Source organism: Sus scrofa, chromosome 3 (assembly GCF_000003025.6).
Source record: "Sus scrofa isolate TJ Tabasco breed Duroc chromosome 3, Sscrofa11.1, whole genome shotgun sequence".
Taxonomy (NCBI): Eukaryota; Metazoa; Chordata; class Mammalia; order Artiodactyla; family Suidae; genus Sus; species Sus scrofa.
Genome location: NC_010445.4, coordinates 19231318 through 19252460, shown reverse-complemented (window position 1 = coordinate 19252460; position 21143 = coordinate 19231318). Strand labels below are relative to the sequence as shown.

General features: G+C 50.4%; 1 protein-coding gene across 1 annotated transcript in view; it reads left to right on the top strand.

The window, feature by feature from the left end:
- The window catches only part of KIAA0556 (KIAA0556 ortholog), a 217901-nt gene that overhangs the window by 115807 nt on the left and 80951 nt on the right, over window positions 1–21143 (top strand). The window contains 4 exon segments of the mRNA XM_021086440.1: window positions 10500–10672; window positions 11774–11833; window positions 13878–13984; window positions 15996–16098. Coding sequence (XP_020942099.1) covers window positions 10500–10672; window positions 11774–11833; window positions 13878–13984; window positions 15996–16098 — 443 coding nt within the window.

Below are 21143 nucleotides of genomic sequence, written 5' to 3'. Positions count from 1 at the left end.
TTTCTGCATCCTTACATGGGGTTTGTCTCTTTTAAATAGCAAGTAATTGCCTTTGATTTCACTCCTCTAACCGTCTATGTCTTTTAATGGGCACATTTAGTCCATTTACATTTAATGTAATTGCTGATGCATTTGAGTTTTAAGTCCACCATCTTATTGTTTCTTTTTATTTGCTCTGCCTGTTTTACGTTCCTTTTTCTCTCTTTTCTTGCTCTATTTTGAACTGATTGCTTTATATTACTGCTCTGTGTTTCTTCTCTATTAGCATGTTAGTTAGACATTCTATTATTATTCTTTTAGTCATTACCGGAGATTGCAACATGCATTCTTGCCTTACTGCAGTCTTCTTTAAATTAGCAAGTTTACTGCTTCTCATTCAGTGGAGACCTTACCACCTAACTCCATTTACTCTCCTTCCAACTTAAATGTCATGCATTGTAATTCTTTCTAGGTATTAAACCTCACCAGACGTCATCATCGTTATTATTTTTATTGTTTAAATAGTCAATAGTAATTTGGATTTGCCTACATGCTTAACCTCTCTGCCATTCACTTCTGGCTCTTTCTGGGTCACCTTAACTCTCAGACTGTCACCTTGAGCCTGTCAGCAGCTTTGTTCAGTTTCTCAGCCTTGTAGCAGCTCTTAGAATCAGCAGGATCTTGAAGGAAACACTTCCCAGGAGCTGGGTTCACCTCTCTGGGTTTTCTTCTTCCTATAACCCTTCACAGCCCTATTCAACCTCCATGCCTTCAAACAGGTTTCTTATGTCAAACAGATTTTTTCCCCTTTGCTATACAGCAGAATCTTATTGCTTATCCACTCCCAAGTGCAACAGTTTGCATCTATTAACCCCAAACTCCCGGTCTTTCCCACATCCTTCCCCTCCCTTTTGGCAACCAGAAATCTCAAACAGATTTTTGTCACACTCTTTGGTCCAGGTTTTCTAGTTGTCCTCTAAGGAAGAGTTGGTCTGGATTGGCTAGCCTGCCGTTACCAGAAGTGTAAGCTATTGCCTGCACTCTTAAAAGCGTTATTCCTCTCTTTGTCCCTTTATCTTTGGTCAAGTTCATAAAATTGAATTTGTGTCAATTAAATGTACATATGGTGAAATTCCATGAGAGCTTAATTCCTCTCTATCACTATAATTGTCCCTGGTTCTAATGAAAGGGTCTCATATCCTGGATTACTTTGGTCTCTATCAATAAGCCTTCCAGGAAACTTCTAGAGTCCTGTTGTCTTGTTGAGGATGAAAGAACATTAGTCTTCAATGCAGAAAGTTTTCTGTCCAAGTTGTCAGAGTGCTCTAGGGAGGTGATATATCTGAACCACTTTTCCTGGACAAACTGCCATCCATAGGAATAAAGTAACACCCCTCAGCATGAGTGAATTAGAGGACCCTGACAGCCCTGCAGTTAGCATTTCTATCAAGAAAATGCAGCAGAAAGACCATTCTACCAAAGTCCAGAGTCTCATAACATATTAGTCAGTGTTCATTGTTAATAGCAAGTGCCAGAAATACAAACTGGCTGGAGCAACAAGGGAAAGGGTGTTGTTTGCAGACCTGAAAAGTCCAAGACTATAGATCTGGCCTCAGGTATGGTGGGATCCAGGTGCTCAAATGATACTATCACCAGGAAGCTGTTTCTTCATCACTTAGCTCTACTTGCCTTTAGGCCAGTGGGTCTCAAACTTAAACATGCATCAGGATCATTTGCAAAGCAAACTAAAACACAGATTGTTGGACCCCAGCCCCACTTTCTAAGTCAGTGCATCTAGGGTGGAGCCCAAGTGTTTCAATTCCTAACAAGTTCCCACTGATACTGATGTTACTGCTCCAGGGACCACACTTTGAGAACCACATCTATAGTTTCAGGCCTGGCCTGGAGATGGTCCCTGGTGGCTCCAGGCTCCCATTTACCAACTTAGCAACCCCAGGGAAAGAGACAGCTCCTCTCCTCATAGTTCCAGCAGCATCCAAGAACCAGCCTTCCCCTGAACCGGTCTCCAATCTCTGAGGTCAGGGAGAAGCATCTCTTCTCTCAAGGCCCAGGCAGAGCCAGGAGAGGGGCAGATCCCGATCCACGCAAACCATGTGGGCTGAGAGATGGAGAAGAGATGGGCCCTTGAAGGAAAACATAGATGCCATGAAGGTCACTGTTGCACCTGCTGCTTGTTTCATATAAAAATTCACCACGCAAGTCATTTTGCTGCAGATTCTTCAGAGGCTGAGTATGGAGCAAAGGAGTGTAATATGCAAGCGGAAAGAGTAGGAGTCATTAAGTCAAGGATGGAGAGATGAGGACACACTGCCTTCCTTGAAAATGACTTTTTAAAAAAGAAAGAAAAAAAAGAAGAAAGAGTTCCTGTCGTGGCGCAGTGGTTAACGAATCCGACTCGGAACCATGAAGTTTCGGGTTCGATCCCTGCCCTTGCTCAGTGGGTTAAGGATCCGGTGTTGCTGTGAGCCATGGTGTGGTTGCAGACGTGGCTTGGGTCCCACGTTGCTGTGGCTCTGGCGTAGGCTGGTGGCTACAGCTCCGATTGGACCCCTAGCCTGGGAATTTCCATATGCCACGGGAGCGGCCCAAGAAAAGGCAAAAAGCAAAAAAAAAAGAAGAAAAAAGAAGAAGCAGGTGTGTCCCTGGGCTGCAGAAGGGACAGCAGAGCAAAGATGAGTGTTACGGGTTATGGACAGTACCTGCCCATGGAAAGGTTCCCAAAGAAGCTTTAGAGGTGGGAAGAGCACAGGCCTTGACAAGTCAGGGGTATCAGCTGTCTCTAACTGCTTAACAGTCCCTTTCGTGCTGCAGTGGCTTAAAGCAACCACGTTTTTATTATTGCCGTCGGGGGGCTGGCTGCTTCCCTGGTGAGCTAGGGCGCGCCTGGCTGGCTGGTCTTGAATGGCCTCACTCACAGTGTCTGACAGACCCGTTGGCCTGAGGACCTCAGCTGGGACACCTGGTCCCTGCTCCATGTGGTCTCAGAGCAGCCAGAGAGGACACGCCCCGGTTTACAAGGACTCTCTTAAAGTTCCGCTTGGTCATGGCTGCCAAGGACCTGTTGCCCAAAGGAAGTCACCAGGCCAACGCCAGCTAGAGAAGTCAACTCCACCCACTTCTTTTTGTTTTTTGTCTTTTTGCCTTTTCTTGAGCCGCTCTCGTGGTATATGGAGGTTCCCAGGCTAGGGGTCGAATTGGAGCTGTAGCCTATGCCAGAGCTACAGCAATCCGAGATCCGACCTATGCCACAGCTCACGGCAATGCCAGACCCTTAACCCACTGAGCGAGGCCAGGAATCGAACCCGCAACCTCATGGTTCCTAGTCGGATTCGTTAACCACTGCACCACAGTGGGAACTCCTCCACCCACTTCTTGATGGGAGATGCCTCAGTGATACAGCGTGACCCTTGACACGGCAGATTGCAGCTGGGAGGACTTTGTGGCCATTCATCTCGGTCTCCTATACTTTGAGAAGCATGTGGCCTGATGAGGCTGAGTCAAGGTGAAGGGCATGGATGCTTCGGAGGACTCAGGTGTGGGCAATTGTCCCAGTTGGATTTTAGAGGCCAGGATGGGCAGCTCAAGAAGAAACAGGGCCATGTCAGCTCTTTCCCTGGACCTTTTGCCACAGAAGACCGTGCAGTTTCCAGGCTGACAGGCACGTGACCACCAACTGTGGAAACAGGATTGATGCCCCACCCAGGGGGGCACTGCTCCCAGCTCATGATTGCCACATGGGAATGAGCCAGATCATGTGATTTGTCAAGAGATGCCAGGGAATCCCTATTTTCAGGTGGATTTCCTCTTTTTTCCTTTTTTTAAAGAAAAAAATTTTTAACTTGGCATCTGTTTCCTTTTTTTTTTTTTTTTTTTTTTTTTGCTTTTTAGGACTGCACCCAAGGCATATGGAGATTCCCAGGCTAGGGGTCCAATTGGAACTGCAGCCTCCAGCCACAGCCACAGCCACAGGGATGCCAGATCCAAGCCACGTCTGCAACTTACACCACAGCTCACAGCAATGCCGGATCCTTCACCCACTGAGTGAGGCCAGGGATCAAACCCGCAACCTCATGGTTCCTAGTCAGATTCGTTTCCACTGCGTCACAACAGGAACTCCTCCATTTTTTTTTTTTAAAAGGAAAAAAGCAGGAAAAGTCACGCCACCAATCAGTAGGCTGACTTAGCCTTCAGGCTGACAGCCTATAATCTCTATCCTTGGGATTCTGGATTTACTGTTTGCCATTTCAGTGGGTTTTCAGGTGACCTCCAAGGCCCCTTGTATGTGGGAAGGGGGTCCTTTTGCTGAGACCCTGAACTTGAGCTTTTCACGTCCCAGCTGGCGGGTGGGAACCAGCCGCCTGGCCGGTGAGCCCCCGGACAGCCCGTGTCCTCGTGTCTGCTTTGTGGCACGTACCGCATTCAGGGTCAGTCTCCCGAATTGATACGCTCTTTTGTTTTCCCCGCAAGAGAGATGAAAGCCAAGTTCTGGTGAAGCGAAGAGGAAGTGAAGTTCACAGAAGAGGGCTGATTTTCAACCAGAAAAGAGCGGTTGGGGATAAATCAAAAAGCGCCTTTTGGCTTTTGCTAGTGGTGCGGATTTATGGTATGAATAAATCCCGCGTTCTCCAGGTCTGTGATGACGAATAAATCCACCCTCACGTGGGGCTCGGGCCAGTGCAGAAATGGCTCATCCAGGCGAGCAAGGAGAACTTCGAAAGGCGAAAATACGGCACAGATGCTCCTATCTACAGAACAAAAGCAGACTCACAGACACGGACAGCAGACTTGTGGTTGTCGAGGGGGAGGGAGTGGGATGGACTGGGCGTTGGGGGTTAGTAGATGCCAATTAGTCCACTGGAATGGAGAAGCCATGAGGTCCTGCTGTTTAGCACAGGGAACTATGTCCAATGACTTGTGATGGAAGATGCGGAAATATAATCTGAAAAGTGTGTATAGATGGATGACTGGGTCACTTTGCCGTGCAGCAGAAATGACAGGACAAAGTAAATCAACTATAATAAATTTTTTAAAAAGGAATGCGTATAGGCGAAGGCCTAGTCAATAAACCTTTTCCCAGTTTACAAAAAAAAAAAAAAAAAAAAAAGACATCAGAAAATGTCAAGACAACACAGCCAGGAGGCAGGATGGGATTCCGGAGGCTGAGGGCACGATGTCCAGCTGTTTCTGGGAAGCCACGGGTGGGAAAAGCTGTGGTGGTGGAGCTGCGGTGTTGCCCTTCTCTCAGAGAAAGGCTGATTTAATTTTTAAAAGCATCCTCTTAGCATAATATGACTCAAAGGGCGCAGGCAGGTTCATGCCACAGGAGCACGCCCTCTCGAGTGAAAGACGCCTGGGGCGGAGGGGTGTGTGCAGAAGCAACTGGACCCCGCTGGAAAAAATCTGCCTTCCTGATTATCCTCTTCCAAGAAGAGGTGACCGAAGTGTTGCAGCGGCCAAGGTCAGGTGGTTTCTTTGGGCGGCGCCGCTCTGCCCCAGCCCCAGACGGAGGCATGGTGGGGCTCTTGCCCATGCAGTGGCAGTAAAAAGGCCACGGTCACCCTGCAGCAGCTCTCTTCCGATGACTTTGTAAGGACTGTGCAAAAAATGCAGAAGGGGCTTATGGAGCTCCGGTTCCGCTTGTGCCGGCGCCGCCTGAGCCTCGCTGGGGTTCACGCCCAGGGTCAGAGGGTTGGCACGTTGGTCTAGCTGTACACAAGATCTTAGGCCCATAGCAATGAGCATCCCCACCTCCATCAGCTGGTTAAACCCACTCCTCCAGCTCAGCCCGCCTCATCCCTGGAATTGCAGGGCAGGCTGAATAGCGAGTAAGACAGGAAAACGGGGAGCGTTAAAACAGCCTTGGCGGGGGAGAGCAGAATCCTGGTCACCTTGCCAGCCGTGCTTTACTCTCTGTCCCCAGGAGGAGCACAGGAGCAATGGAAAGAGTCCATCAAAGTCAGAGAGTGACCCAATGCCATTATCGCCCAAGCCAGCCAGCCAGCCGTCTGAAGGCACGCAAGGGTTCCCTTGGGTGCCCTTGACTTTCCTGGGGGAGCAGCTCGGACTTGCCGTGGCCTGTATGAGACCAGCCCTTGAGTTCTGTTGGCCTTTATGTTTCTTAGAAACTGGAATGCTTTATGAACAAATAAAAATTCAGGGGGATTTCATATAAATATCAGATTCTAGCTTTTCTTGGGGGGAAACAAATGGCCACATTAGGAGCACAGCCCTGTCTGGCAGGGATTGGCTGGAGCTGGACGGTGGCTCAGTCCCCTCCACCCCACACTCCACCACGCCCACCCCGAATTCAGTCTCACTCCCGTGGGTTGCCTCCCCAGTCTGCTCAGCGTTCACAGTCAAAGCCCTGGTCCTGGGTGCCTGGTAGAAATTGATGTCCTCTTGAAACCGACAACCCTTATGACTTGAACCCGTGCGGTGGGACTCCAACCTAGCCTAAACCCAGTTTGGGACGTGAACCCACGTCCCGGGACCCGAACCCAGCCAGAAGCCAGATGGGGACTTGAACCCACAGTTTTTTAAAATTAGAATCATTACGTGGTGTCTGGACTTAGGCAAGTTTAGTTTCTTTGTGTCTCAGCGCAGAAGGAATTCAGCGAGATAAAGTGATAGGTGAGAAATAGATTTATTACATAGGATGCTTGTGAGAGATGCAAGCGGACAGGCAAAGAAGCACTGCCCCCCGAGGATGAGATGGGCTACATTTTTATAATCCAAGGAAAGTCTGCCTTCTTCCTTGTTCTTCTAGTAATGATGTCAAGCTGACATCATTAGCTCCTCCTTTGTGTCCAGTAAGAGAGTATTTGACTCTATGAGGTCAAACTAGGACGGTCGTGGCACTTATTCAAATCAGCAGAAGGGCGGTCACAGATGCTAAACTATGTTGCATCATCTCAGGTTTCTGCATAATGAGGGTCTCCTACTTTGGAATGTCCTCTTTCCCTTCAACTCCTGTCCTGGGTCCTAAGGGTCATTGTCTTGCTGGACTTGAATGCAGACCTCATATTATCTTTCACTTAATGACCTGAGGCATAGCTTGTGTTTTTATTTATGGTTTAATAGTTAAGCAACCTGCTGTGTTCCCGGATGTTCTGACGGCTTTCTTGAGTGATTTGTAACTTACAGGGATCTCCCCAAATTCCCTAGGATTCCCTCTCTATCTGTGGTCCCTACAGGGACTTCTGCAACCACCTGTGTACCTATCCTGCTCCATCCCTATCGCTCTCACTTTCGCTGAGCTTTTCCATAAAACCCCATAGCTCCCATCAACCCTGTACCTGCCTATACTGGAAGCCAGGCTGGTGTTTCCTTCCCTCTTCTGACAAGGCCATTCTGAACGCTCATTCAGATGCAAATTGTGGAGTTCCCATGGTGGCTCAGTGGCTAACAAATCCAACTAGGAACCATGAGGTTGAGGGTTCGATCCCTGGCCTTGCTCAGTGGGTTAAGGATCCAGCCTTGCTGCGAGCTGTGGTGTGGGTTGCAGACGCGGCTTGGATCCCGCGTTGCTGTGGCTCTGGCGTAGACCCGGCAGCTACAGCTCCGATTCGACCCCTAGCTTGGGAACCTCCACATGACGAGGGAGCGGCCCTAGAAATGGCAAAACAAACAAACAAAAAAACAAGCAGATGCAAATTGTAACAGAACCAAGCTGAAGGGTTAAATGCTCAGATTGAATCTCTAATGATCCGTGGTACCCAGGTACTGAGATCATGAGGATGAAAGTTTGCTGGTTTTCAGCAAGCCTTTACACCAGGCCAGATATAGAGACATAACCCCCGAGAGGTCACACCTGTCAATTCCCAGTTAGTTTGTTACAGGCCAAGGTCAATGTCAGTCTTTGATCTGTTGTTAGGTGATGCAATGCAGTTGCCTATGTTGAATTCGCATCTGCAGCCCAGATTCCCTTCCCAAAGTCCACACGCGCCTGTGTACATGCCAACCCCACAGCTCCACCCTGATGCCCACATCACATCTCTTGGCTCCAAGCTGCCCCTGCTCTTTGCTTCCAAACCCGCTCCTCCCACAGCCCTCCCCGGCTCAACTGAAAGCAACCCCTTCATCCGCTTCCTCGGGCCAAAGCCTTGAATCATCCTTGACTCCTCTCTCTGTACCAGCCACATCTGCTCCGTCAGGACATCCTATTGGCTGTGTCTGCAGCCTTCATGCAGAATCTGACCGCAACCTGCATCCCTCCTGCGATGCTCCCTGCCTGGCCCCTAACTGGTCTCTCAACCGATTTCACCCCCCACGTCCCTTCATTCTGTTCTCCACTCAGCGCCTAAGTCAGATCAAGTCGTCCCCTGCTCTGACCTGGCTCTCCATTTCCCTCAGAGTAACGGCCTTACAGGGTCCTCCAAGGCCCTGTGTGATGTGGGCGTCCCCCAAACCTCCTCTCAGCCCATCCCCCGCCCCCATCGTCCACCCCAGCCCGAGGCACCCTGATGCTCCCGGAACACAGCACAGGCCTCCCGCTTTGTCCTGGGCCCTGGACCGCATCTCCTCTCCCTCCGTGAGCATCCCCCACCCCCACTCCTCATCTCTGTTGCTCATGCTCTAATTTCTTCTTTTTCTTTGTCATCTCCTGCCATCTGACCGCCTATACTATTTATTGTTTCTCTGGCTATTGCCTCTCTCTAGAAGGATGAGGGCATCTCGATCTGTCTGGTCACTGCTGTGTCCCCAGTGCTAAGAACAGAGCCTGGCAGAGTGGCACTCAATAAATATTTGCTGAGGAACTCCCTCAATCAACTATTCTTTAATTAAAAAATGTGTAAAGCTGGAGTTCCCGTCGTGGCACAGTGGTTAACGAATCCGACTAGGAACCATGAGGTTGCGGGTTTGATCCCTGGCCTTGCCCAGTGGGTTAAGGATCCAGCGTTGCTGTGGCTGTGGTGTAGGCCAGTGGCTACAGCTCCGATGAGACTCCTAGCCTGGGAACATCCATATGCCACGGGAGCGGCCCTAGAAAAGGCAAAAAGACCAAAAAAAAAAAAAAAAAAAGTGTAAAGCAATTGGGGCAAAATGTTAACAAATTGGTGAATCTGGGTGAAGGGTAAATGGGAGTGTCATTTGCACTCTCCCTGCAACTTGTCTTTAAATCTGAAGTCAAAATAAAAGGTTAAAAAAATTAGCCTTCTAACAAAGCACCTATAAGGAATAATACCTAACACAGTGGAGAAGGGTGGGTATTGGGGAACATTTTTGCTTTATTTTGTTTAGTCTTTGCAGGCGTAATGAGAAAATGACAAAGAAATCACTCCTCCATTGAAGAAAAAAAAATTGCACAGCCGTAGTTGATTCTGGAAGTTCTCATGAGTGGCAAATTCATTTTTATAAAGTGCTATGTAAGACGTACCCAATTAAGAGTGAATGAACAGGAGTTGCCCTCGTGGCTCGGCAGAAACGAATCAGACTAGTATCCATGAGGATTCAGATCTGATCTCTGGCCTCACTCATTGCTGTGAGCTGTGGTGTAGGTCGCAGATGCAGCTTGGATCTGGCGTGGGCTGTGGCTGTGGCGTAGGCCGACAGTGGTGGCTCCGATTCGACCCCTAGCCTGGGAACCTCCGTATGTTATGGGTGTGGCCCTAAAAAGCCAAAAAAAAAAAAAAAGATAATTGATTTACCATGTTGTGCCAATTTCTGCTGTTAGCAAAGAGCCTACATACACATCCTTTCTCTCATACTGTCTTCCATCATGTTCCATCCCAAGAGATTGGATATAGTTCCCTGTGCTGTTCAGCCAGGAGCTTTATATTTGCTGTGTGTTTGTTTGTTTGTCTTTTTGCCTTTTCTAGGGCCACTTCCTGCAGCATATAGAGGTTCCCAGGCTCGGGGTCCAATCGGAGCCACAGCTGTCGGCCTCCGCCAGAGCCACAGCCACGCGGGATCCGAGCCGCGTCTGCAACCTACACCACGGCTCACGGCAACGCCGGATCCTTAACCCACTGAGCGAGGCCAGGGATCGAACCCGAAACCTCATGGTTCCTAGTCGGATTCGTTAGCCACTGCGCCACGACGGGAACTCCCTGTGTGTGTATTTTTAAATCATTTGCCATTAAACTGTAGACATCATCCCCCTTTACCCAGAACCCTGCCAAATCTGTAAGAACAAGGGTATTCCTGTCACATTACTGCAGTGCACTTTTTTGGAATTCCGGATATTTAGCATCCAAGCCACAGACTCTACTCAGATTTCTCCACTTGCTACAATAATCTTCTTTGCAGCCATGTTTGCCCACCCAGGACTCAGTCCCGGGGTCGCCGTGGCATTCAGCTGCTCCATCCAGCCTGTCTCCTTTAATCTCGAGCAGAGCTCCAGGCCATTTTTATCGTTCCTGACCTTGACATTTGGGAGAGTCCGGGCCAATGGTTTTATAGAATGTTGCTCTCTTTGAATCTAATTGATGTGGAAGCTGCACTCCAAGAATGCAATCTAAAGAGGCACCCCCACCCTCCCCACCCGCTTTCTGCCCCAGGACCTGGAAGCCGCCGAGAGAGACCCCTATCAGCAACTCGAAAACCCGTGCAGGAGGCTGAGGACCGAGAGGAAGACGCCTCGGCCGTGCTCAGAGCCATCCAGGTGGAGAACGAGGCCCTGCAGAGGGTGATCCTCAGCAGAAAGGCCGAGCCCCCTGCCAGCCCGCCGCAGGTGCGTCCCCCGGCAGAGGGTACGGATGGAGGAGGCTTGGGCTATTCAGGGACCAGGCGGTGTCTGTCTGAGCAGGGCTTGCAAAGAGCCCGGGGCGAGGAAAGAGGGATGTGGCGGCATCCCTGACCTCAGGCCAGTCACTGCTTGATGCACAGCTGCACACTGCCCTGTCAAAATCCCCATTCCCGGAGTGCCCGTCGTGGCGCAGTGGTTAACAAATCCGACTAGGAACCATGAGGTTGCAGGTTCGATCCCAGGCCTCGCTCAGGGGGTAAAGGATCTGGCGTTGCTGTGAGCTGTGGTATAGGTTGCAGACACGGCATTGCTCTGGCTGTGGTGTAGGCCAGCGGCTACAGCTCTGATTAGACCCCCTAGCCCAGGAACCTCCATATGCCACGGGAAGTGGCCTTAGAAAAGGCAAAAAGACAAAAAAAAAAAAAAAAAAAAAAAAGAATTAAAAGAAAAAAAAAGGCCCCATTCCCTCCACGCCTTTCCCATCTTCTCTTTCCTAAGTCTAAACTGGATGCTCATATGCCTCCACTCTTTGCTAGTCTTCCTGCAAACCCTAAATCCCTTAGACTAGGGTTGCAGACTGGTGGGTCAGAGAAAGAATGGAGCAAACAGCCAGCTCTGGCTTCTCTGGAAAGATCTGCTTCCCCAGAGCATGAGCCCTTCCAGGCTCCGCAGTCCCCACCACTCCCTAATGTCTCACCCTGGTCCGCTTCACCTGCTCAGGAAACCCCCTCTGGTCATACAAGTGTGTGAGGTGGGGCCCACAGCCTTCGGCTTTGAGCAGCAGGGAGGAGACTGGACAGAGGGTAGAGGGGGCGCCTGGAGGCCGTGGACATCCCTCTGTGTCCCCATCCTTGGTCAGAAGCCTGTTGCCCAACTCACCTGCTGAAATGCTCTACCTTAATGTGTCCTACTTGATGCTCATAGTTGCCCTGAAACGGCCAGGGCAGGTTTCGTTTTCCCGGTGCTTGGCCCTTGGCCCCTGACATTTGTGTCTCTGATCTCAAGAGGGTCTGTACCTCCGTCAGTGAAGAGTGTGCCATGGGTGGCTGTATTCTGACCTCAGATCACGTGATTCCATCATTCCAGGACACAGAGGGACCACCAGCAAAGTCATGGACCAGTCTGCTGAAGGAGGAGACCCCTGAGGTCAGTGAAGGCCCGAGAGGAACAACAGAGCCCCATGCCCCCCTCACCCACCAGCACCCACCAGCACCCAATAGTCTCCAGAGGGCCTTCCCCTCACGGTCCCAGTAGGTCCTTAGTGTGCTGCAGAATGTGGCACCCTGGCATTCTGCCCATCTCCCAGATGGGGAGGCCTGGGCTGGAGCTGGTCTCCCAAGTCCCCCAGGGTCCCCAAGGTCCGCCAGGCGTGCTGACTCCAGTTCCTTGTTACATTTCTATTTCCTGCCAGAATAACACAAAAATGGATCTTAGTATCCTAAATTGATACATTTCTGGGGAGCTCCCGTCGTGGCACAGCAGAAACGAATCCAACTAGGAACCATGAGGTTGCGGGTTCCATCCCTTGCCTCGCTCAGTGGGTGAAGGATCCAGTGTTGCTGTGAGCTGTGGTGTAGGTCGCAGACGTGGTTCAGATCTGGCATTGCTGTGGCTGTGGTGTAGGCTGGCGGCTACAGCTCCGATTTGACCCCTAGCCTGGGAACCTCCATATGCCATGGGTACGGCCCTAAAAGGACAAAAGACAAACAAACAAACAAAATCCATTTCTGTCTATATCCACCGAGATCAATTAGGCCTATCTTGGCAACGATGGCCCTCAGAAATATGAGCGTGAATTAATAAAATGCCCGGGAATGTCTTTGTTACATTGTGCGCAAGTCTATGCCATGTCCTCAAAATACAGACGTGGCCAAGGCAGACCAGATTAGCCCCTTGACCTCAGGGAGCTGGCAGGCAGCATTCTGGCAAATTCATACATACACGAGGTGACTTCAGAGAGAAACGATAATAAAAGGCACTAAGTGAGAGAGTGACAGAGTCTGGGATGGTGGCTACCTCCCACGGGGTGGTTGGAGGAAGCCCCTTGCAGGCTGAGCCCTGTCTCTTAAGAAGGAGCCAGCCAGTAGCAGGGATCAGCATTCCAGGTGGAAGGGCAGGGGGAAAGCTTCGAAGTGGGAATGAGCCTGGCCTGATCCAGGAGAAGAGGGTGGGGAGGACAGGGGCGAATTGGAAAGGCCACTCATGAAATAGAGTTCTGGGCAGGGAAGCCCCCCCCCCCCAAGAGCCATGTAGGGGTTTTCTATTTTTTAATTTGTTGGTCTTTTTGTCTTTTTAGGGCCACACCCACGGCACATGGAGGTTCCCAGGCTAGGGGTCTATTCCGAGCTACAGCTGCTGGCCTACACCACAGCCACAGCCACGTAGGATCCGAGCCATGTCTGCGACCTACACCATAGCTCACGACAATGCCGGATCCTTAACCCACTGAGCAAGACCAGGGATTGAACCTGCAACCTCATGGTTCCTAGTTGGATTCGTTTCCGCGCCGCCATGATGGGACCCCCACCCCCCACCCCACCCCGTAGTGGATTTTTTTTTTTTGTAGCTATCCCACTTTTTCTGTTAATTCCCGATCAATCCTACTTTTTCTAGTATTTCCCGATCATCTTAAACTGTCGCCAGCCAATATTTCTGACAGGTTGGCCATGAGGTCCACCCTGTGGTCTGGGTTTTCTGGGTGACCTGAACCCTGACTCCCAGAGCTTCCAGCGACTGCACTTATTTGCAGATGGAGAGCAGAGCACCTTTCTCATTTTAATGAGAGATGAAAAAGAAGGGGGAAAGGCGAGGTGGTTTAAAAATCAAAGGGTCCAATGTTCCTGGGAATCTCCACGGAGCCCCATTGCTTCATAGCAAACAGCACAAGAGGTTCATTGGAGGTGGGGAGAGGTTTTGATGAGAGAAGGTTTTCAGTAGCTCATTGAAGCAGATCGTTTGCCGGGACCTCCCAGATCGTAAGAAATTGAGAGTCCCGTCTTTTTACAAAGATCGTGGGAGGGGATTCAAGATCGAGTCAGCCTCCGGCAGCACCTGTCACACTCCTCCCTGTTCCCCCACAATGGGGCTGATGGCCTGAGCCCTATGTCCCTTTGCCTATGGCTCTGCTGTGGCTGGAGCCAAGCGTGTCACCTCGGACATCTCTTTAACAAGCTGTGCCATCCTCCCTCAGCCTCCTCCCATCACCGTGGCGACCAGCACACAGGAACCGGCCAGGGCAGCAGAGGGAGCCAGAGCTGTCAGCGAAGCCATGGACAGAATCGGCCTTTTGGGGAGCAGGTATTTATCAAGGCGGCCGCAGAACAAAAACAACCTGTAGCCTCCGTGTAGCCACGAGGATCTTATTAACACAGTTTTCTTTGCATTTCCTACATTATTCTGGACCATTTAAACCTGCTCCCTTAGACTGCACCCCAGCCCCCCTTACCCTCCCTCCATTCCTAAAGCCTAAGACGCATGGCTGGCTGTGCAGTGCCCATGCCTGGCCAAGGGTGAAATCCAGCCTGCATAGCGGTCACTCAGCTGAGGCCCTGGCCTGAGAGCTGTGTCAACCCCCAAGAGGGATGGGGGCTTTTCCTCTGCGCAAAGGAGAACAAACGTTCATGGCCAAGCTGTGCCTGCTTCCGGTCCGTGTCCACTCCAGAGGGAGTTTGCTTTTTATAATTTGTAGAAAAACTCTGAATAGGCTAAAGGTAGGGCTAGCCATTCTCCAGGCGTCTGCAGACCCCACATTGGAACCATGCTGTGTCCCACTGAGGCCATAAAGAAGACCTTGAAGCGTCCTCAGAGTTCCCGTGGTGGCTCAGTGGGTTAAGAACCTGGCGTGTACCCATGAGGAAGCAGGTTCCATCCCTGTCCTCTCTCAGTGGGTTAAGGATCCGGCAATGCCGCAAGCTGCCACATAGGTCTCAGATGCAGTTCGGATCCAGTGTTGCTGTGGCTGTGACATAGGCCAGCAGCTGCAGCTCCGATTCAGCCCCTAGCCTGGGAACTTCCATATGTGGGGAAAAAAAAAAAAGAAAGAAAGAAAGAACGTGAGGTTTCCTCTGCAAGTAAAAGAGCTGGGCCATGAGAATATTTTATTTTATTTTGTCTGTTTTTTTTTTTTTTTTTTTTTTTTTGTCTTTTTACGACCACACTCACAGCATATGGAGGTTCCCAGGCTAGGGGTCCAATCGGAGCTACAGCTGCCGGCCTACACCACAGACACAGCAACTCCAGATCCAAGCTGTGTCTGCGACCTACACCACAGCTCATGGCAATGCTGGATCCTTAACCCACTGAGTGAGGCCAGGGATCAAACCCGCAACCTCATGGTTCCTAGTCGGGTTCATTTCTGCTGTGCCACAACGGGAACTCCCATGAGGGTGTTTTATATCGCATAGTTTCCTTTACAAGCAGCACACATAGCACCAAATGCTTCTTTCTTCATCATCAAGATCCTTTATGCTTCAGGATATTGGGGTTCTCAGCCTTAAACTGCTCAAGTGGGATGTGTTTGCAGACAACCCTCTGCTGGCTTTGGAATGCACTTGACCTCAGAAACTAGAGGTGCAAAGCCGGTCTCTAGTCCAGGAGTCGGGGGAGATCTTCAGGGCCAGATAGCGAATATTTCAGGCTTTTAACTTTTGGTTTGTTTGAACAACCCTTTAACAACATAAAAACCATTCTTAGCTTGCAGGCTGCATAGAAACAAGCCGCAGGCTGCATGTACCCTGCAGGCTGTACTGGGGTGTCTCTAGACCCTGCTGTAGATGCTTAATAGTTAGCAGTCAGCTTTTTTGGGGGGAGGGCAGGGGGGGCGGCACAGGTGCAGCACATGGAGGTTCTCAGGCTGGGGGTCGAATCAGAGCTACGGCTGCCAGCAACATGGTCCTGCAGCAGGACCACAGCCACACCAGATCTGAGCTGTGTCTGCGATCCACACCACAGCTCACAGCAACGCTGGATCCTTAACCCCCTGAGCAAGGCCAGGGATCAAACCCGCATCCTCATGGATACCAGCCACAAGGGGAACTCCCCAGCAGTCAGCTTAAAGGAGGTCAGCTGGCCAGCTGGCCCCAAGCCATTTCTCTTGCTTGGCCCTTCTTTCATCGCTAATTGTCCAGATATTTATAAAGGGAGAAAGACCAGCCTCTGTGGTGCCCTTGAACTGTCTGCAGGGTATATGTTCTTCTCGAATTGTCACTTCTCTCTGAAATAGAAAAGTAGCAGTGGTACCCTTGCTGGGAATGTTCTCTGTTGTGTGGCGTTTGTGACTACCCGTTCGCTAAAACAAAATCAATTTCAGACAACAGCAGAAGCTTCTGCAAGTCCTCCAGGCCACCGAAAGTGACTCTGCCCAACGCCACCAGGTTGTTGCACGAGCTGAGGCGCAAGTGCTGGACCCAGAGGTGAGAACCTTGACTTCTGGGGATTTCCCAAGGCATTCATGTCCCCCGTGAAGGCGGAGGGAGGAAGGGCCCGATCCTGTCCCCTGAGCGCATCTTTCTGCCCGAGCCTCCATCCGCCCGCCTCTCCAGCACACAGACACAGACATAATGGAGCGTGAAGTTTCAGCAGACAGAAGCCCGTTCACACAAGAGGAAATATAAATAGCCTGTAAGCCCATAGAAACATAGCCAACATCACTGGAAATCAAGGAATACAGGAGTTCCCTGGTGGCTTGGCGAGTTAAGGATCCTGCATTGCCCCTGCTGTGGCTCCGGTTGCTGCTATGGCCCGGGTTTGAGCTCTGGCCCTAGAACTTCTGCATACCATGGGCAGGGCCAAAAATAAAGAAAGAAATACAAGTTAGAGCAACTTTAATATCCCCTCTGATATCTGAATTAACAATTTTTTTTTTTTTTTGTCTTTTTGGCATATGGAGGTTCCCAGGCTAGGAGTCCCATCGGAGCTACAGCTGCCGGCCTATGCCACGGCCACAGCAAAGACAGATCCAAAGTGCGGGTGCAGCCCACTCCACAGCTCACGGTAACCCTGGATCCTTAACCCAATGAGCAAGGGCAGGGATCAAACCCACATCCTCATGGATACTAGTTGGGTTTGTTACTGCTTGAGCCACAATGCGAGCCCCCTACCCAAGCCTTTCTTACAACTCTTTAGTAGAGGGGTCACCCATGTGTGATTGGCCGGGGGGACTTCAACAGGAAGCCCTCCCAAAGCCACACATAAATCTCATACGACAGCAGAAAGAGCCCTGCTCCAGCCCAGACTGGAGCTCTGGCTTTGAGTCTGGCCTCATCATTTAGAGGTCGTGTGACCTTAGATAAGCCTCTTAAGCCTCTGGTCCTGGGAGTGTGTGGCTGTTGAACTGGGTAAATAATCCACAGCCCAGGGGCTGGAATAAGAAAGGGCTGTGAGAGTAGCAGCTCAGGGCCTGGTACAAGGCAAGGAGGAACCAGAAAATATCAGTTGAAAGTTTGCCATCTAGAAAAACCTAGGGAGAGCAAAGCTTTGTTCTCATAGTTGCTTTTCTTGCTTCTATGAAGATCCTAAGTATGTTAATTCTTTTTTTTTTTTTTTTTTTTTTTTTTTGCCATTTCTTGGGCTGCTCACGCGGCATATGGAGGTTCCCAGGCTAGGGGCCTAATCGGAGCTGTAGTCACCAGCCTACGCCAGAGCCACAGCAACGGGGGATCTGAGCCACGTGCGACCTACACCACAGCTCACGGCAAAGCCGGATCCTTAACCCACTGAGCAAGGCCAGGGATCGAACCTGGAACCTCATGGTTCCTAGTCAGATTCATTAACCACTGTGCCACGACAGGAGCTCCTTAAGTGTGTTAATTCTCAGCCACATTAAAAAGAGCCTGGATGTATCACATCTCCCTCTATTATAGGAGTCAAAAAAACCAGGGCAAACTGACTTACACAACCAAGAGAAGAAAAATGATAGATTTCTTTGTAGTGAATGCCCCTGTCAGGATCAGGTGTGGCTTGATCCAGCAGCTCACAGTATCTCCACCATCTCAGCTATATCCTTGAGCCCCATCCCTACCTCAGTGCCCCATCCTGGCTCTGCAGTCTGCCTGCGATCCCTCAATAGCTACAGTGATTCCCCCCTCTCACTCTCAGACCCCACAGTTAGGAGAGAAGAGCAGTTTCTCTACACACGGATCTGAGATTGGGTCATGTGCCCGTCACTGAGTCACTCCCTCTAGGTGGCCCAGGTGACAGGACACACTGCTTGATTGGAGCAGTTCAGCTCCTCCTGGGAGTAGGAAAGCATCCATCCCCCTTGTACCTCACAGCTGGGAAAAGAGAGGGGGTGACTTCGCCAAGGGACAAGCAGATGATCTTCATTAGAGGGGGGGCATTGAGTGCCAGGGACCAGAAGCTTCCCAGCCAGGGTTTGCTTCAGCCCCTCCACCCCCACCCCAGGGATCCTAAATCAAGCAGAAGTAGCCATCGAGTTGCAGTGCTGACAAGTTGTGACACTTCCTTAGTTAATAGACCCTTCATTTAGAAACCCTGCTGTAGGAATTTGCACATTTTCGATTGCACTGGGCATGAGATCCAGCAGCCCCTCCGCGAGGCAGCTCGCAGCCCATCTGGCCTCCTCCCGACCGCCAACAGCCACGGCGAACAGCACGGCATCTTCACGCCTCCCACGCCGCTCACCTGGCAGCGGGATGCGCCTCCCAAGCGCAAGCTCATTAACCTCCAATTACTGCCCCCCCACCCCCCACCTCGAGCTGGACCAGTTGAGTTTTAGCACCATCCTGCAAGCCCAGGACTCAGGCCCAGGGCAGCAGAGGGCTTGGCCTGTGCCAAACACCACCCCGCAGGAGAGAAGGGGGAGGAAGCCCTGGGGTCTATTCGTAAAACCCCGCCCTGCTTTCCTGCTGGGAGCTGACCCCCCTCCCTCCGAGTCCCCATCCCGTATCGCGAGTGGCAATCAAGCCTCATCTAAACACACGCTGAGAGCACTAGCACGTTTCACTGGCTATTAATTAAAAAAATAAGTAGGGAACAGTTGCTGTGCATTTGCTCAGCTTCCTGCTCACAGAAGCATCACAGATTATAGTGCTAATTAAGAGAGGGCAGTGCAGCCGAGGAAAGCACCATTTTATGAGTGGCTGATCCGTGGTGACCAGCCCTGCAGTCAGGGCTGAAGGGACCTCAGGAAGCCATTCCACCATGTGGCCATTGATCGATGGCTTTTGGGCCCTCTCTGACCAGACAGCCTACCTGCCAAGAAGGCAGGTATTAAAATCAGTGAAGGAGACAGTGTTCCCTGGTGGCTCGGGGTTAAGTTTCCTGCATTGTCCCTGCTGTGGCTCAGGGTGCCTCTGTGGCCAGATTCAATCCTTGGCCCCGGAACTTCCTCATGTCAAGAGCAAAGCCTAAAATATAAAGGAAATGTTGTTTTCAGTATTTTTTTTAATTTCCCCAATACATTTTTTTTTTCCCTGTACAGCATGGTGACCCAGTTACACATACAGGTATACATCCTTTTTTTCTCCCATTATCAGGCTCCATCATAAGTGACTAGATAGGTTCCCAGTGCTACACAGCAGGATCTCATTGCTAATCCATTTCAAAGGCAATAGTCTGCATCTATTCACCCCAAAATCCCAATCCATCCCACTCTCCCAACCCAAATGTCCATCAACAGATGACTGGATTAGGAAAATGTGGTATATATACAGAATGGAATACTACTCAGCCATAAAAAAGAACAAAATCATGCCATTTGCAGCAACATGGATGGAACTTACTTCTCATACTGAATGAAGTAAGTCAGAAAGAGGAAGACAAATACCATATGATATCAAAAACAAATTTTAATTTAAAAACAAAAAATAAAAATACAGAGTTCCCACTGTGGCACAATGGGTTAAGACTCCAACTATAGCAGCTCTGGTCACTGTGGAGGTGCGGGTTCAATCCCCGATCTGACAAAGTGGGTTAAAGGATCCTGCAGTTGCCACAGCTACAGCTGGGATTCAGTCCCTGGCCCGAGAACTTCCATATGCCGTGGGTGTGGCCATACTTTTTTTTTTAATTTTAAAAGCAAAATCAATGGAGGAGAGAAATGGCCAGAAGTGGCCTCTTACAGAGCGCACCCAGGCCAGGACTGCTGGGCAGGGACTGAGATCTGGGTGTGGATCTCATTTAATCTCCGGGACAGCATCCTCCAGGAGACAGTGTCACCTCCTGCTCCCCAACCTGGCTGAGGGGCGTCAGGTGACTTGCCCAGGGTCCTGTGTTATCTACCTGATTAGTTGCGCCATCTGCCAGGCAGCCACAATCACGTGTCACAGGCTGGGTGGCTTAAACAACAGAAGCTTATTTTCTCACAGTTCTGGAAGCTCATCCAAGGTGTTGGCAGGTAGAGTTTCTCCTGAGGCCTCTCCTTGGCTTGCAGGTGGCTACCCTCTCATGTTTTCTCCCTGGTTCTCTCTAGGCATCCACGTGTCCTTTCTTTTCTTTTCTTCCTTCCTTCCTTCCTTCCTTCCTTCCTTCCTTCCTTCCTTCCTTTCTTTCTTTCTTTCTTTCTTTCTTTCTCTCTCTCTCTCTCTCTCTCTCTCTCTCTCTCTCTCTTTCTTTTAAGCTTTTTAGGCCCACAGATACAGCATATGGAAGTTCCCATGCCAGGGGTCCAAATCGGAGCTGCAGCTGCTGGCCCATGCCAGAGCCACACCAGATCCCTAACCCATGGAGGGAGGCCAGGGATCGAACTCGCAACCTCAAGGTTCCTAGTCGGACTGTTTCCTCTGTGCCACGACGGGAACTCTGACAAGCAGCAGCTTGATGTGGGATTTCAGTTCCCAGACCAGCTCTCAGTTCCCGGGCTGTGCAGCAAGAGCGCCAGATTTAAGCACAAGACCACCAGGGAACTTCCAGAATCTGATGCCTTTTAAACATCTTTTGTTATTTGCAGATTCTTACAGAAAATACTAAGTGTCGGGGTTCACAGTAACTCTGTTTTAAGTGCCTTAAAAATATAAGCTCATTTAATCTCCACGATAGCCATTTGTAGTGGGTGCTGTCTTTTTTTTTTTTTTTTTTCTTTTTAGGGCTACACCCATGGCATATGGAGGTTCCCAGGCTAGGGGTCAAATCAGAGCTGTATCTGCTGGCCTACACCACAGCCATAGCAACACAGGATCTGAGCCACATCTGCAACCCACACCACAGCTCATGGCAATGTCGGATCCTTAACTGATCGAGGCCAGAGATCGAACCTGCATCCTCGTGGATACTAGTCAGATTCATTTCCACTGAGCCACGATGGGAACTCCTTTTTGCTTTTTAGGGCCACACCTTCAGCATAGGGAGGTTCCCAGGCTAGGGATTGAATCAGAGCTGCAGCTGCAGGCCTCCTCCACAGCCACAGCAACCTGGGATCCTTAATCCACTGACCAAGGCCAGGAATTAAACCCACATCCTCAACAGACACGACATCGGGTTCTTAACCGGCCGAGCCACC